This window comes from Hippopotamus amphibius, chromosome 13, assembly GCF_030028045.1.
Source record: "Hippopotamus amphibius kiboko isolate mHipAmp2 chromosome 13, mHipAmp2.hap2, whole genome shotgun sequence".
Taxonomy (NCBI): domain Eukaryota; kingdom Metazoa; phylum Chordata; class Mammalia; order Artiodactyla; family Hippopotamidae; genus Hippopotamus; species Hippopotamus amphibius.
The window spans coordinates 17,324,763-17,343,376 of NC_080198.1; the positions used below are offsets into that span (position 1 = coordinate 17,324,763).

Below are 18,614 nucleotides of genomic sequence, written 5' to 3' on the forward strand. Positions count from 1 at the left end.
TTATCCATTCACCTGATGAGGGATAGCTTGGTTGCTTCCAAGTTTCTACAGTTGTAAATAAAGCTGCTATGAAGATCCAAGTGCAGGTAGACATAAGTTTTCAGCTCCTTTGGGTAAATACCAATGAGCACTACTGCTGGGTTATATGGTAAGCATATATTCTGTTTTGTAAGAAACTGCCAAACTGTCTTCCAAAGAGGATGTACCCTTTTGCATTCTCATCAGCAATATATCACAATGCCTGCTGGTCCACATCCTTGATGGTATCTGGTGTTGTCAGTATTCCAGATTTTGCACATTCTGATAAGTATGTAAGGTATCTCACTGTTGTTTTAATTTGTATTTAATTTGTATCTCCCTATGACATATGATATGGAGCACCTTTTCATATGCTTCTGTGCCACCTGTAGATCTTCTTTGATGAGGCATTTGTTGAGGTATTTTGCCCATTTTAAAATCAGGCTATTTGTATTCTTATTGCTGAGTTTTAAGAGTTCTTTGTGTGTTTTAGATAACAGTCCTTTATCAGATGTGTCTTTTGCAAATATTTTGTCCAGTCTGTAGCTTGTCTTCTCATTCTCTTGCTATTGTGTTTCACAGAGCAGAAGTTTTTAATTATAATGAGGTCCAGCTTATCAATTATTCCTTTCATGGATTTTGTCCTTGTTGTTGTATATAAAAAGACATCACCATACCCAAGGTCACTTAAGTTTTCTCCTATGCTATCATGTAAGAGTTTTATAGCTTTGCACTTTACATTTCAGTCCATGATCCATTTTGAGTTAATTTTTGTAAAGTGCATAAGATGTGTGTCTATATTCGTTATTTTATATGTGGATGCCCAATTGTTACAGCACCATTTGTTGAAGAAACTATCTTTGCTCCATTGTATTGCCTTTGCACCTTTGTCAAAGATCAATAGACCCCCAACATTTATGGGGGTCTATTTCTGGACTCTCTATCCTGTTCCATTGATCTATTTAAAGTTCTGTTTCTACAAACTGGTACAACACCTTTCTTAAATGTTTGGTAGAATTCACCAGCAAACCCATTTGGGCCTGGTGCTTTCTGTTTGGAAGGTTATTAATTATTGTTCCAATTTCTTTGAAAGATATAGGACTATTAAGAACATCTGTTTCTTCTTGGGTGAGTTTTGACAGATTGCATCTTTCAAGAAATTAGTCCATCTCATTTAGGTTATCAAATTTGTGGTCCTAAGAGTTGTTCATAGTATTTTTCTAATTGTACTTTTAATGTCCATTAGAAAGAATCTGCAGTAGTGCCTCTTTATTTCTGATATTAGTAATTTGTGTCATTTCTTTTATTTGTAACTTGGCTAGAGGCATATTGATTTTATAGGCACTTGAATTTCCATATAAATTTTAGGATTAGCTTGTCAATTTCTGCAAAAAAGTCAGCTGGGATTGTGATAGGGATTGCACTGAAGGTGTAGATCATTTTGGGGACTGTTGCCATCTTAACAATATTAAGTCTTCCAACCCATGAATGTGAGATGTCTTTCTATTTACTGAGCTCTTCTTTAATTTCTTTCAACATCTCTTGTAATTTTACGAGAACATGTTTTGTATTTGTTTTGTTAAATTTATTTTTAAGTATTTTATTATTTGTATGTTATTGTACATGGAATTGTTTTCTCTATTTTATTTTTGGATTGTTCATTGTAAGTGTTTAGAAATACAATTGTTTTTCTTGATCTTCTATCTTGTAAACTTACTGAATTTTTTTTTAAAGAGTCTTCTTTTTCTCTTGCTCAGTCTAGCTATAGGTTTGTCAATTTTGTTGATCTTTTCAAAGAATCAACTTCCAGTTTTGTTGTTATTGCTATTGTTTTTCTACTCTCTATTTTATTAATTTTTACTCTAACTTTTATTATTTCCTTCCTTCTGATTGCTTGGATTTAGTTTCTTCTTCTTTTTAAAGTGTCTTAACATAGAAGGTTAAGTTATTAATTTGAAATCTGTCTTCACTGGTCATGTAGCAGTTTACAACTATAAATTTCAATCTAAGTACTGCCTTAGCTGCCTCTCATAAGTTTTGGTATGTTGTGCCTTCATTTTCATTCATCTTAAAGTATTTTCTAATTTTCCTTGTAATTTTTTCTTTGACCATTTGGTTTTTGAGGGGTGTTTTGTTTAATTTTCACATATTTGTGCTCTTCCCAAATTTCTTTCTGTTATTGACTCCTAATGTTATTCCATTGTGCTTGGAGAACATATTTTCTACGGCTTCAATCCCTTTAAGTTTACTGAGGCTTTTACATGGCCTCACATATAGTCTACCCTGCAGAATGCTCCATGTATACTTAGAAGGATGTGTGTTCCGCTGGTGTTGGGTGGAGTGTTCTACACGTGTCTGTTGGTCCAGCTGGTTTATTGTGTTGTTCAAGTCTTCTAATTTCCTTGTTGATGTCCCGCCTACTGCTTCATCCATTATTGAACGTGGGGCATTGAAATCTCCTACTATTATTGGTGGATTACCTATTTCTCTCTCTAAGTCTGTCAGTTTTTGCTTCAAGTATTTTGGGGGCTCCTTTGTTGGGTGCATAAATGTTTACAACTGTTACATCTTCTTTGTGGACTAACACATTTATCAGTATAAAATGTCCCTGTTCTTCTCTAGTAATGTTGCTTTTTACCTTCTATTTTATCTGATACTAGTATAGCCACTCCAGCTTTCTTGTGGTTGCTGTTTGATTGACATATCTTTTTCCAACCTATTTGTATTTCGAACCTAAGTTGTGTCTCTTGTAGACAGCACATAGTTGGGTTGCATTCTTTATCATTTATCTCTGTCAATTTCTATCTTTTGATTGGATTTTTACCCATTCTTATTTAATGTTATTATAGATATGGTTGAATTTATGTCTGCTATTTTACTTTTTGTTTTCAATATGTCTCATGTCTTTTTTATTCCTCTAGTCTTCTCTTACTGCTTTCTTTTGCACTATTTTCTAATGTAGCATTCTAATACATTTTTTCACCATATTTTTTTGAGATATTTCCTTGGTGGTTGCTCTAGAGATTAACATATATATCTTATCAGAATACACTTCAGATTTATACTAACTTCATTCCAGTGAGATATACAAATGTTAGTCATATGTAATTCTATTCCCTCTTCATTTTATGACACCATTGTTGTACATATTACATCGATACTGTTACAAACCCAACAGTGTAATTGCTACCTCTTACAATTTTATGTGTCTTAGAGAGAGGAAGAAGAGCAAGGATATATTTATGGAGTTTGTTATATTAACTTTCTCATATGCCATTTTAAATTTTCTGCATTTGTTCCTGTGGATTCAAGTTACTATCTGGTGTCATTTTCTTATTCCATACAATTTTTCTCCATTACAACCTCCCTTGTGCTATTATTATTAAATATATTACATTTCTATGGTACAGATCCAACATATAATTATTATATGCATAATGTTTTATACAATTGTTTTTAAAATCAATCAAGAGAATAAAGGGTAAGAAATACTCATTTATACTGTCTTTTGCATTAATGCCTTTATTGGTGTTTTTTTGGTTTTTTTTTTTAGTGTGATTTTAGAATCACTGTCTGGAGTCACTTGCTTTCAGCCTGAAGAACTTCCTTTATTCTTGTGGTTCTGCTGTAAATGAATTATCTCAGATTTTTTTTTTAATCTGGGAGTGACTTTATTTCACATTCATTTAAAAAATTATTTTGCTAGATATAAGATTTTTGGTTGACAGTTCCCCCCACCTTTTGGTATTTCAAATAATGGTATCTCATGGCCTTATGACATCCACAGTTTCTAATGAGAAGTCAGCAAATAATCTTACCGGAGTTCCCTTACATGTGACAAGTTATTTTCTTCTTGCTGCTTATAAGATTTTGTCTTTGTCTTTCAGGATTTTTACTATGATTTATCTGTGTGTGGATCTCTTTGAGTTTATCTTACTTGGAGTTAGCTGATTTCTGATTGTGTAGATTGTTTTTCATCAAATTTGCAAGTTTTCAACCATTATATCTTTGAAATTTTTTTTTCTGTGCCTTTCCCTCTGTTCTCTCCTTGTGGTACTCCCATCATACATGTCCTGGTGTGTCCGATGGCGTCTCACATCTCTGAGTCTCCGTTCGATTTTATTTGTTACTTTCCCCTGTTCTTTAGATTGTATAATCTTTATTGATATCCTTCAAGTTTACTGATTCTTTCTACTTTAAGTTCATATCTTAATGATTTATTTTTGGCTGTGTTGGGTCTTCACTGCTATGTGAGCACGGGCTTTCTCTAGTTGCGGTGAGTGGGGGCTGCTCTTCGCTGCAGTGTGTGGGCATCTCAGTGCGGTGGCTTCTCTGGTTGTGGAGCACAGGCTCTATCTAGGCACACGGCTTCAGTAGCTGTGGCGCCCAGGCTCAGTAATTGTAGCTCCAGGGCTCTAGAGTGCAGGCTCAGTAGTTGCGGTGCATGGGTTTAGTTGCTCCGAGGCATGTGGGATCTTCCCAGACCAGAGCTTGAACCCATGTCCCCTGCACTGGCAGGTGGATTCTTAACCACTGTGCCACCAGGGAGGTCCCTAATGATTTTTTTCACTTCAGTTATTTTACCTTTCAACTCTAGGACTTCCATGTGGTTCTTTTTAAAAGAAATAATTTAAATTTCTTTATTGATAGTCTCAATTTTATGAAACATTGTCATCATACCTTATTTTACTTCTTTAAGCACAGGTTCCTTTGGTTGCTTGAATATATTTATAATGGCTATTTTGAAGTCTTTTTCTACTAAATCTGACAGCTGGGTCCTCTCACCAGGCAGTTTCTGTTGCCTGCATTTTCCCCTGTGAATGAGTCACACTTTCCTGTTTATTTGCCTGCCTCATTTTTTGTTGAAAAAAAAATTTAAATAATATTTTTAGCATGTTAATATATTTTAGCACAATAATATATTTTAGGATATTTTAGCAACTCTGGATAATTCTCCCCCACCCACCTCACACCCCACCCCAACGTGGAGGGCTTGTCGATATTGTTTGCTTGTTTATTTGTTTAGTATCTTGACTATTTCACTGAAGTCCATGTCACCCACTATGTGAAACCTATGATGTTTTTCCTCAGTGGGTGCAGCCTTCTACCTGCCCACAGTCACCCAGGACGACAGTGGTTTTATCAGGGCTCTCTTTGATCGACTATTCCTCTAATCATTCTCTTAAGCTGTACACCGCTGTTGGTATTACACCCAGCTATTAGCCTTCACTAATTGCCAGCTGATTGCCGTACTGTTTTTGACACTGGCCTGAGCACAAGTTGGTCCTGCAGTATGATCCATTCAATTCCGGCCCATTTGCAGGGATAGCTTTTGAGGCTGGTCTTTGAACTTTGTTCTGACACCAGGAGGGCACTTTTTATTTGTCTCTTTCCCTGGTTCTCCCTTGTAAACTAAGTGGCCTATCATTTAGCTTGTGGCTCTCGTGAAGCTTTCTCCTAATGAATGTAGTCTCTGAACCCTCGACCATACTTGCCTGGAACTTAAGCTCTGTAAGACACAGCTGGTAGAGGTGAGAAATGCTGATGACCTGCCCCTTTCAAGGAAATACCATGTCCCTCAACTGGGAGCTGGGAGGATCCCTGAGTTCTTGACTGAATTGTCTAGAGTTGGGTTTCTACCACGCTGAGCTAGAAAGGGAGAGAGAGGGAGTGGATCATGGTTTAAGTGTCACAGATTCTCACTCTTTCTTATTAAGTTTTAGTAGATTTTCTTGAGTAAGAAATCTGTTTTTTCATGTGCTTATTATTATTTAGGCTCTTAGGACAATTTCCAAAGACTCTAGATAGTTGTTTTAAAAATAATGGTCACGGTTATGCTTATTTCACTGGGAAGCAATTTCCAGAGCTCTCATGCCACCATTTCAGATGTCCTCATTTCAGATGTCCCCACACTGCCAGGCTCTTTCTCTGCTGCAGTAGCTAAGCTTCTAGAATTTGGCTCTCAGGCTGCTTCAAGCAATCATCATTCTCACAGAGTGAGCCCTGCAAGGGGCTGGGAGAGAGACAGACAGAGCCCTGGGGACATTATAGGAACCTTTGGATATAGCTGTGCTTGAGATTAGCCCTCTGATCTGGACTCCACAGTCAGATAAGTGAATAAATTGCCTTCTTTGCTTAGCTAGTGGAAATTGAGTTCCTCTCACATGTAACCAAGAGTTGTAACTAATATCCTGAATGTCAAACTTTTAATAACGTATGAGTAAATGATAAGTACCGTGGAAAGCTTGTTCAACAAAACTGGTATCTAGGGTGTTTTTTTTTTATGAATGTATTTATTTATTGGCTGCATTGGATCTTTGTTGCTGCGCGCGGGCTTCCACTAGTTGCGGCGAGCAGGGGCTACTCTTCGTTGTGGTGCATGGGCTTCTCAGTGCAGTGGCTTCCCTTGTTGCAGAGCGTGGGATCTAGGCTCGTGGGCTTCAGTAGTTGTGGCACACAGTCTCAGTAGTTGTGGCGCATGGGCTTAGTTGCTCCGCAGCATGTGGGATCTTCCTGGAGCAGGGATCTAACCCATGTCCCCTGCATTGGCAGGCGGATTCTTAACCACTGCCAGCAGGGAAGTCCTAGGGTTATTTTCATGTGATCTTTTAGGCAGTCAATCTCATCCCAATAGTTTGTGGCCTCTTAATGCCTGATGAAATATACAGACATCATTTATGGTGATTCTAATTGATGTTCCTCTTAATAAGGATTTTTAATATATTCCTGTTTGCCGGTCAATATTTGCTGCTATCCAAAGGGTTGTTTCCAAGGAAGTCTCAATGTTAATTGCTAATTCTGAGATATATTAACAGTAATACAGAAGTCTGACCTTAATTATAAAAAGTTTTAATAAGTCAAGTAGACCTCTCTTTTCCATCAGTTTATGGCAAGCTCATTAGAACATTTCTGGTAAGCATAAAATTTTCCTAGTACTGGAACCAGATAAAGACCTCTTTAACAAATCACAAGTGGAAAAAGGGAAGATTTATGTTATTGCCTTTGGTATGATATAGAAAATTTAGGTAATTAAGATTTGTGTTTATTTGGCATGGTACTACTTTGAAATATTAAAGAATGGAACAAGCTTGCTGGAAATACAGAGTTAGAAAATTCTCAGGACATATATTATAGGTCAAGACTGTAAGCAATTTTATCCAATCACTCTTGATAATATTCTTGCCTAACTCCTTCCTTGAATGTGGATACTTATGGCAAGTTTTATGAGCAAGACATCACACATTATAATCTTAGAACTGACAAAACTTGGTTAAAAAAGCCTTTCTCTGGATAAGGCCTGGAGAGCACCTTAACCTACCTCACATTACCATATTCAGTGCCACTTGCCAATAAAGTCTCTGCAGATTCTGTAATCCAGTGATCTCTTGTCATATTTTAAATATCTCTAGGATCTCCAGAGGAGCATATTATATTGAGAAGATGGGTCTTTATAATCAAACAGGCACAGTGTGTAACAAAATGTAGAGCTCCATTACACAATCTCACTAATTCCTATTAAATGAGGAAAAGGTGATGTGCATTCATGAAACAATTATTCTTACAGAAGTAAAGCCTTTAGGCCTTTACTAAGGAAAAAGGGAAGAGTCCTCCAAGATCAATTTTAATGGACAGATTTGATTTATTTGTAATTGGCATATTGTTTTAAATACTTTGAACTTCTGAGTTACCTGAAAGCAGTATGCAGCCTACGGAGCTTAATCAAGTCATCTGCTGTTTACTTTGCACTAATAATGGTCCTTAGATCCACTATCCACAGAAATAGAAAAGTAAACTATCACTGATTTAGGACTTCATAAATCTTGAATTGGTGGGATCTGAATTCCACTAATTGTACTTGAGAATCTAAGGCTTGAGTTGCAAAGGCTTGTGCTCTGATTAATGACAGTCTTACCTGAGAAAGGGTTTCATCTACAGCTTTGGGGTAGATGACACACCCTCAGAAAAGAGGGAAGACTGTGATTCTCAGTCAGTTAACTGACCAGGGCTAGAATGTTTGCATTTTAGAATCTCCCTCTCCTCCGCACTGCCTCAGCAGCACATCTGATTTGGTCTTTTAGAGATGAATTTCAAGGAAAACATCCCCTAGACTTTATTTCAAATTACCCTGAGGATCAATATATCTCACTGATGTCCAGAAACTCCATGCTTATAATCTGCTGTTATGATATACAACTCAGGGAAGGTAAATGTCCTGTCAACTGCAATCTCTATTATTTTTAAGGAGGGCTAGTTTCCATTACCAAAAGCAGATAAGGAATGCGAGCACCCATTTGTCATTCAAAATGGAATAGACTTGTTGAGCTGGAGATGAATGAAAACCATCACGTGGTGGGTTTGTTCTTTTAGTAGTGCCAATAAAGTCACAATTCAAGGTCAGGGAAAATTCAAAGGTGTTCTGCTGGGTTCCTACTATTTTTTTGGATAGGTTGGGGAGACAGTTTTCCAACAATAACCTGAGATTTCTAACACCTTTCCGCCTAAAACAGAGATAAAAAGCAGAAGCCTGAGATTTTTCTCTCGCCTGCTCACATGGCAGTTAGTTTTCGTTTCACCAACCTAGAGATTTTAGTTCTGATTTGGGTTACTTTGTGCTTACTCCCAATTTTTTTTTAAACCTAGTAACTTGAGTTAATTCAGTGGCGCTTACTCCCATTTTTAAGCAATGAAACCCATCTCACAACCTGTATAAAAGGCTGCGGCATGTGCAAAATAGGTCATGTAGTCAGTCGTGAGTGGGCTTGTGCAGCAAATCAGCACCAACAGTACAGCCAGGCCTTGTTTTTCTCACAGGTTGCCTGTAGGAAACGTTAAGAATGCCATCTGCCGTTGGGGGGTTTTAGACCAACAGATGGTAAGGCCTCCCTGTGTGGGTGGGTGTTCCCCAGGCACCTCGAATCAAACTATGACCCAAATTAAACTCATTTTCTCCCTTACAAATAATGGGCTTGCTTTAGCCTTTTCCATCTCTAAATAGCATTGCCATCCATTTTGCAGGCTGAACTATATGAAATTGCCTTTTTGTGTAGGGCATAAATAGCTGAATATTGGCAATTTCAAACAGCTCGACCTTCACAGTTGTTCAGGTCAGAAACCTGGGTGGAATCTTCACCACCTCCATGCCCCTCCGCTTCTCACAGTCACAGGGACTGGTAATTCTATTTCTCAGGCACTGTCTGCATCCATCTCTAAGGCAATCGCCATAGCTGAAGTCAGTATCAATTGGCCTCAGCAATTCCACTGCCCACACTGCAATGAACCCGTGAGTCCTCTTTCATACCCAGGTGAGACCAACGCACTTCTGTGCTAAGAATTGCTCAATGGTGTCTCACTGCCCTTAACGCAGAGACCAGACCCTCCAACATGGCTTACAGAGCCTGCAAGCTCCAGCCCCTGCCAACCTCTTCTATCCCACTGCACTCTATTTTCTGGTTCCTGGGACCTTCTATCTTGGCAAACATGCTCCTGTCCACTTTTGTAGTAGGACCCATTTGCCTGGAACCCTTTTCTCTCTCATTACCTACCAGGCCCTAGTTACTCAATGACCCCCTACTACTCCTTCTCTGATGTCTCAGCATAAAAGCCATTCCTCAAGAGAATCTTCTAGACATCCCACAGACCAGAGTGGAACCCCATGTCACATACATCCATGAGACTCTGTTCTCCGCCTCAGCATGGGTCAAATTTCTGATTACCTGTTCAATGCCTTGCTAGACTCAAACTCCAAGGGGGCAAGACCAATAGATAACTAATGAGGACCTACTGTACAGCACAGGGAACTCTACTTAGTACTCTGTAATGACTTACATGGGAAAAGAATCTAAAAAAGAGTGGTTATATGTATATGCATAACTGACTCAATTTGCTGTACAGCAGAAAGTAGCACAACATTGTAAATCAGCTATACTCCAATAAAAATCAAAGAAAAAAATACCACAGCTGTCTTTTTCACTGCCATATCTCCGCCCCTAGGTCAGGACATCGCACCCAATGGGCATTCAATAAATGTTTACTGAAGGCGTGACCTTCACACACGTCAAGGGTGCAATTCACAATTCAAAGCTGCCATATTTGTTCAGTAGTATTCTCAGTTTGGGTATATCTTCAGTGATTTTTCTATTTAGGATTTGTAAAAAGGAAACAAAAACATTCAATTTGAAAATTCAAAATGGAAAAGGTAAACAGGAACTCTGGACCGTCTGTGAATTATCCCCTAGCATAGCTACATCTAGAAGTAGTTATTGCTACAGGAGAAATAATAATAATGTAAAATAACAGTTATTGAGCACCAACTATATGCCAAGCTTATGGAGGAAAGTGAGGCTTAGAGAAGTGAAGAGATTTAGTGAGGTCCGCACAGCTAGTAAATGGTGGACCCATAGTCACAAAGACCCATGAGCCAAGACATGGTTGGGATACTCTCAGTTCCTCACTCTTTGGGAAAGATAGTTTCTCAACCACAGGGACCCTCTCTCTACACCCTGAAGGCTAAGAGCATCAACTACAGCATCCAAGAGGAACATATTTTCCACTGTAATTAAAATGTCTCTAAACACACCCTTGTTAATTCCATGATGTTTCCTAGAGCGATTCTCTCCCAAGAAGCATCTTATTAAAAGCAGGTGTTCCTACCGGGAGAAAGAGTCTCTGGGCAGCACAGGGTTTGAACAATTTCTTCCATTCCTGAGGGTTTCCAACCGAAAACGTGATGGGGTAGATCCTGTGCTCAAACTTCTCTGTATATGAGTCAGGCCACTGTCGTAGCTGAAAAACACGGAAGGTAAAGGGAGGGTGATTAGACCCCAGAAATAGGAAAACCACCTAAAGCTTCTGGGTGGCCAGATGGAAATTATTCAGGTAGCATACAAAGAAAGTCTAATTTTATCACTACAATCAATGCTCAGTGAATAAAAGACTATTGCTAAGATTTTAAAAAATAACATCTGGAGTTGACAAGGATGTTGGGAAACTGGCACCTCAACACTGCAAGGGTAAATTTAAACAAACTTCCAAGAGGGCAATTTATAAAGTGGTAACAGAGGTACAAGGACTTTCACCAAAGCATACAAGGTACAAGACATACAAGGTACAAGACATACAAGGTGCAAGACATACAAGGTGCAAGAAAGAGGTACAAGGATTTTCACCAAAGCATAGTTTGTAAAAAAAAACAAAAACAAAATGTTGGGAACAAATTAAATACTCAATAATAAGGAATTGGGAAAATACATTATGACAGAACTACATATTGGACTGATATAGAGGTAAAATAAAGTAGATCTATGTGTGCTGTCACGACAAAATGGTTATGATATACAGTTAGATTTTAGAAAAAGCAAAGTGCAAAAAGAAATTTATAATATGGTTCTATCTTACGGGGAAAAACATATGCATATATTTTACACATAGAGAAAAATCTGAACGGATATGCACTGAATTGTTAAAAGTGGGTACCTGTGGAAGTGGTGGTGGTGGTTTCATTTTCTGTTTATATTTCTGTATTCTTTACACTTTTATGGAGAGTATAAGTAACTTTCTCTGAATATATAAATTTTATAAGAAAATTATTTTAATTAAAAGGCTTTACTTTTCAGAGAGGTTTTATGTTTACAGAAAAATTGAGCAGGAAAGTACAGAGATTCCCACGTAACCTCTCCCCTTCCCTCCCCTCCACAGTTTCCCCGACATTAACATCGTGCGTTAATGTGGCACGTTTGCTACAACGGATGAACCTATGTCAATACATTATTAAGTAAAGCCCATAGTTTACATTAGGGGTTCATTCTTTGTGTCGTATAATTCTATGGATCTTGATAAATGCATGATGTTCTCTATCTACCATTACAGTATCATACAGAAGTTTCGCTGCCCTAAAAAGCCCCTCTGTCACATCTATTCATCCCTCTTCTCTCCCTCCTTTTCATCTCTGAACCACTGCAACCACAGACCTTTTGACTGTCTCTCAGTTTTGCCTTTTCCAGAATGTCATATGGTTGGAATCATACAGCATATAGTCTTTTCAGACTGGCTTTTCTCCTTAGCAGTATGCATTTAAAGTTCTTCCATGTCTTTTTGTAGCTTCATAACTTATTTATTTTTTATCACTGACCAATATTCCATTGTATAGAAACATCACAAATTGCTTATCTATTTACGTATTGAGGAACACCTTGGATACCTCCAGTTTTGGGTGATTATAAATAAAGGTGCTCGAAACACTCACGGGCAGGTTTCTGTGTGGACAATTTTTCAGTTCATTTGGGTAAATACCAAGAAGTGCGACTGCCAGACTGTATGGTCAGCCTACATTTAACTTTCGAAGAAACTGCCAAACCATCTTCCAAAGTGTCTGTACCATTTTACATCCCCTCCAGCAATGAGTGAGCGTTCCTCTTGCTGCACATCCCCCTCGGCATGTAGCGTTGTCAGTGTTGTGGATTTTAGCAATTCTAATGGCATGTAGCTATATCTCATTGTTTTAATTTGCAATTCCCTAATGATGTGATCTTAAGCATCCTCTCTTGTGCTTCTTGGCATATGTATCTGTGTATCTTAATTTTTTTTTTAGTTAATGCCTTCCCAGTGCCACAGTAACTCCACTTCTAAGAATTTACCCTAAGGAAAAATTCCAAAAGTACATACAAACTTAGCAGGAGGTTGTTTACTGTAGTGTTGCTTGTAACAGTGAAAAACAGGAAACAAGGTAAATAAGAAAGGGGTGAAATAAACTCAGGAGTAGGGTTTACACAACAGAATACTGTGCAGCAACTTGTGACGATGTCACAGAAAAAGGTCAGCAGCACATGGCAGGGGAAGGGCCAAACCCAGCCTGCTACAAACAGCACGCAAGCCAAGAATGGATGAAGCATTTTAAAGGAGTTTAATAAAAGAAAAACAAGAATAACACTTTGTGACATGTGAAAATCACGTGAAACTTGAATTTCAGGGTCCATAAACACGAGTTTTGTTGGAACACAGCCACACCCATTTGTTTACGTATATCTATGGCTGCTTTTACAAGAAGGAGTAGAGGTGAGTAGCTGTGAGACCATACAGCCTGCAAAGCCTAAAATACTTACTACCTGGTCTTTAACAGAAAAAGCTGGTCAACCCCTTTTAGAAGAAATTCAGTAATATAAGTATCAGTGATAAAGAGAATATAGAATATGATTCCATTTCTGATGTTGATGAGAAGAAAAGATATGTAAATAAATCCACCAAATTGTTCTCCTCAGCGTTAACATGATGGTTGATTTTTTTCACTTCTGATTTTATAACCTTTTTATTTTCTTACAATGTACACAATTGCTTATATAGTCGCATAAAAGTTTTGGAGAAAAACACCACTGGGAACAGTTTAAATTTGCAATTTTGAGATGGATATTTGGGCGAGAAATCTCAGCATGAGAAGAGTGGGAGTGATAGTCAAAGTATTTGACCACTGGTTTAAGGGGGGCAACGACCAAGTGAAACGCACATCAGGCACAAACGCCCAGTTACAAGTGCACAGACACATCAGAACTGACACTGGGTATGAACATTCAGTGCAACAGTACCAACCAATCAGAACAGACACGGGGCACAAGTACCCAGGAAAACTGTGCCCCTGCACAACAGTCCAAAATCACCCCTGGGAGGAGAATCGGAAGGCCCTGTGGTCTACTGATTTCCTTGACTCTTTGATCTTTAGCATCCTATCTTCTAGAAGGGTTTATCTGCCTTTGCCAATCCATGTCTAAGTGGAATATTCAGTCCATTTATATTTGTTCCTATGTCTATATATGAACAGTATACTGACTCCAGCCAGTGGAACTTTCAGTTTATCCCTGTGATGGCTTATTTCCAGTTGTATAATGTTCCAGCTGACACCTCTTCCTATGTCAGAGCTACACACACACACACACACACACACACACACACACATGCAATGTCAGTGCCCCATGGGCCCCACCTATTACCAGAACGGATTGGGGGCCATCCCCACTTCTGTGTCCCGCTGTTTCTTGATTCTGAGTCTGGGGCAGGAGCACAGGTTAACCAAACTTAAATCATATATTTGATCCTGAACTGCCTGGAGAGGCTAAGAAATCAACCAGCTGACATTTTCAGCTTCTATATTGGAAGATGACAAAAATAAATGAAACTTTCAAATATTAAATATCAACAGTGTAGATGGTAAATGCCACCAGACAGTGTACTTAAGCTGCTTTAAAAAAAATTCTGGGGACTTCCCTGGTGGTGCAGTGGTTAAGAATCTGCCTGCCAATGCAGGGGACACAGGTTTGATCCCTGGTCCAGGAAGATCCCAGATGCTGCAGAGCAACTGAGCTCATGTGCAGCTCGCCACAACTACAGAAAGGCCCTATGCAACAATGAAGACCCAACGCAGCCAAAAAAAAAGAGATGTATATATATATATATATATATATCCTTAAGTATAAGAGAACTCGCCCACAATGCAGTTTCCAGAGGGATCAGGATGGCAATTAGCATTTTCTTTATTTTTTATTTTGTTCTGACCCTGAGGTATGTGGCCCTGAGCTTCCCCGGAAGTTATCACAAGACACTCTGGATGTTCCCACAATGCCTCAGTGTTGAAACTGACAACCTTGAGACGGACGGTACAACCTGCCCCTCCATACCAGCATCCCATGTGGCTGAGCAGAAACCAACTGCTGCTGTTCTACTGCTTCAGGGAGAACACAGTGCCCAAGGCAGATGTTCCGAGGAATCTTCGTGGAATGAGAGAATAAACAGATGATCTGATTCAGCCTCTCAATACACTCTCCAACAAGCAGAGCAAGCATCGTTTGTCTCTTTTGTGTATCTATTACAGATTTTTGCTCGATACAGATGAAGAAATCGGGACTGAGAGAAGTTCTGTGACTTACAGAAGAGCCAGTGTTTTACATCTAAACTGGCACCATAATCCCAGCATGGGAAAGAACGGGATGACACCATATGCCCTGCTGTGATGTGAACACCCTATTGTAACTTCCTTTGCCAATGGAGCTTCACTGGTCTAACAAAGACCCGAGGAAAGGAGCCATCAGAGGGATAAACACATCAGGGCAACACATAACACGGCACAAATTCACAAGTATCTACAGTCATTTCCCCATTCTTCTAGCTCCTAATTTATAATGTCCCAGGTACTATGGCTTATAACCAATTACCCCCAAACTCAGTAGTATAAAACCACCATTTATTATGCTCATAGATTCCAAGGATCGGGAGTTCAGACAAGGCACAGAGGGGATGGCTTGACTCTGCTCCACGATGTCTGGGGCCTCAGCTAAAAAAAGCCTTGGAGGCTGGGGGCTGGAATCCTCTGAAGGCTCGTTCTCACACGACTGGTGGTGGAGGTTAGTTACCGGCTGGGGACCTCAGCTCCTCTCTGTGTGGGCTTCTCCGTATGGGCGAGTCTGGACTTCCTCACTGCATGGTGGCCAGGTTCCACGGCCACACATCCCAAGAGAGAGCCAGGCAAGAGCTGTATCCTTTCTATCCCCTAGCCTCAGATGTCACCCAGCAGAACATTTAACATACTCTACTTTATATACACATACATATTATGTATGTAGACGTAACTGTATTAGCTCTTGCCTTATAACAAATGACCCCAAAACTTAGTAGCCTAAAATCACAAACATTCATTACCGCATACAGTTTCTTAGGATCAGGAATCTGTGAGCTGGGTTGCTCCGGCTCAGGACCTCTCATGAGAGTGAGTCATCTGAGGGCTGGATGGGGTTGGAGAACCCGTCTCCAAGCTCACGCGCATGAGTGTCCGTAAGAGGCCTTTGTTCCTTAACAGGTGAGCCTCTGCAAGGGCTGCTCTGACAATAAAAGCCAGCTTCCAAGAGAGAAAGAGAGTGTAACCAAGATGGAAGGTGCAGTGCCTTTTTAAACCTAATCTCAGGAGTGACATAGCATCACTTCTTCCCTATGCCACTGGTCACACAGGCCAGCCCTGGGACAGTGCAGGAGGGAAATATACAAAGGTGTGAATAGCAGGAGGTGGAACCACCAGGAGCCCTTTGGAAAACACAATCTGTTACACGTCTATAGTTACACATACACATCTTCCTTCTCTTGTCTTTTTTAAGTCCAAGTCTGTATTCTGTTCTGCTCCATCCTCATGCCCCAACTTCTAGTATGCAGTAGGTACTCAATAAATACTTGTTCGATAGATATTGCACGTGACCTGACTAGTGTTGGCCGATAGCAACTTTATCTCCTTTCCTGCAGGTAGGATACTTCTCAGGCCCCTTGGAATTGGGTGGATCTTGTGACCAGCTGCTTCTTGACAGTTAAACAGGAACAGAAATGTCACTGTCAAGCTGAGAGAGTGGAAGGCACAGTGATAGAGTGACAGTCCCAATCTTTCCTGTAGTGGCATCTCAAGAACTACAGAGGCCAAATGTTCTAGCAGCTGCAGCTACGTGCATAAATGGTCTCTGTCAACGGTGGCTCCAGGCTGAGAGGGCCGTGTGGACAGGGACCCTGCTGCCTGCATGGGACGTGCAGCAGGCGTGTGGAAAGTCTTTGAGCGTTCTGGAAGCTGTCACTGCAGCCTGACCTAGCCTATCAACATTAGACATACGCATCTCTTTGATCACTTCTGCTGGTCCCAAGTTGCAGAGGGGTAAACTGAAGCCCCAAAAGCCCGCAAGATGTGCCCAACATCACACAGCAAGTGAAGCCTGGAGCTGAATTTTGAATTCAAATCTTCCATCTACTAGTTTGGGAGGTCGTGTGGTGTAGTGGTTAAGTTCATGGAGGTCTGGGTCAGGAATCTTGAAATGACACCTGATGAGCTAATCAATAAGACTCTCTAAGCCCCAATGATCTCAGTTAGTAAAACAGACATGGTTATTACCTTCTTCAAAGGATTGGTGTGAGGATTAAAGAGGAGTAAATCACCAGTCATAAGCCCTTGATAAAGGTTACTTTAATTTTTTAAATTATTACTATTATTATTATCATTAATTATAATTCCCCTTATGCCACAGCTTCAGAGAAGCTACCTATGTGTGTTTCAATGTTTTTCCTTGCCCCTCCCACTGCCTCAGACCTTCCTCAAGGCATCCAATCAATTTCAAAGACCCAAGACTGTTTCTTCTCTGGCTTCTCTTGGTGAGGATGTCCTGGTGATTTTTTTCTTGCGAAAACATAACACAGTATCTAGCTTTCTGTTATTAGTCTTTCTCTGCCCAACATGCTGCTTTGGCCGTTCTCATCAGTGTGGCTACCCCAGTGGCAGGATGCAGCCCTGGTGACACACGTCAGTAGATACAAAACAAAAGAGCTTCTCTCTCTGCCAGAGCTCAAGAACTCACTGCAAGAGAAACCTCTCCAGGAAAACAAAGCTCAGTCTGCAGTCACACACGTACCAAACCCGGGGAGAAAAGGCATTTCCAAAGCTCTTCTCCTGTACTGGGAGGAAAGCATTACTTGTTCCTCAGTACAGAAGAGTCAAATAAAGGATGACCCAGCCACACAATAAAAGACTACACAGTCAGCATAAAGGGATGGGGCCAGAATGTATGAGTCCTGACCTGGAATGATGCTGATGATATGGCTTTAAGTGAGGAAAAGCAAGTTCCAGAATAGTACATAGAAAGTAATCTGGATTTTGTAAAATAAATATGTTTTGATAAATATATGTAATAAGTAAGTATATTTATTATACACATTTTTCTATTATATATGAGTCCTGACCTGAAATCTTGCTGATGACATGGTGTTTTTGTTTTGTTTTTTATAAATTTATTTATTTATTTATTTTATTGGCTGTGTTGGGCCTTTGTTGCTGCACACGGGCTTTCTATAGTTGCAGCGAGCAGGAGCTACTCTTCATTGTGGTGCGTGGGCTCCTCATTGTGGTGGCCTCTCTTGTTGCGGAGCACGGGCTCTAGGTGCGTGGGCTTCAGTAGTTGTGGCACATGGGCTCAATAGTTGTGGTGCACAGGCTTAGTTGCTCCATAGCATGTGGGATCTGCCTGGGGCAGGGATTGAACCCGCGACCCCTGCATTGGCAGGCTGATTCTTAACCACTGTGCTACCTAGGAAGTCCCTGATGATATGGTTTTAAGTGAGGAAAAGCAAGTTCCAGAATGATACATAGAGAATAATCTGAATTTTGTAAAAGAAATATGTTCTTATAAGTTTATTATATATATTTATCAAAATGTAATAAAAGAATACATGCATGTGCATGTGTTACACAAGTATGTATCTATACTTACACAAATATACACATACATACTCAATCACACGGATACATAAACACACAGCTGTATATGAAAAAAATACGGAAGAATCACTTAAAAGTGTTGACTGATAGTTTCTTGTGTAGGAAAAGAAGGGCAGCAAGCACGTCTACCTTTCTAATTTATAACATCTACCTTGTTGGAATTCATTTTGATGAGCATATATTCTTTGTTGTTCAAAAAACATATATACATAGATAAAAATAAGCTACATGACTCCCACTGAGAACAATGTCGATGACACCAGGAGGGATGGAGTCCTGGGTCAAGTGCTTTAAGTGCCTCATCTCGTGTAATCCTCAC

The 18,614-nt window shown here is 39.7% G+C and overlaps 1 protein-coding gene across 1 annotated transcript in view; it reads right to left on the reverse strand.

Moving 5' to 3' along the window:
- The window catches only part of GXYLT2 (glucoside xylosyltransferase 2), a 61,121-nt gene that overhangs the window by 42,129 nt on the left and 378 nt on the right, over positions 1–18,614 (reverse strand). The window contains exon 2 of the mRNA XM_057706886.1: positions 10,669–10,800. Coding sequence (XP_057562869.1) covers positions 10,669–10,800 — 132 coding nt within the window. The remainder of the gene's footprint in view (positions 1–10,668; positions 10,801–18,614) is intronic.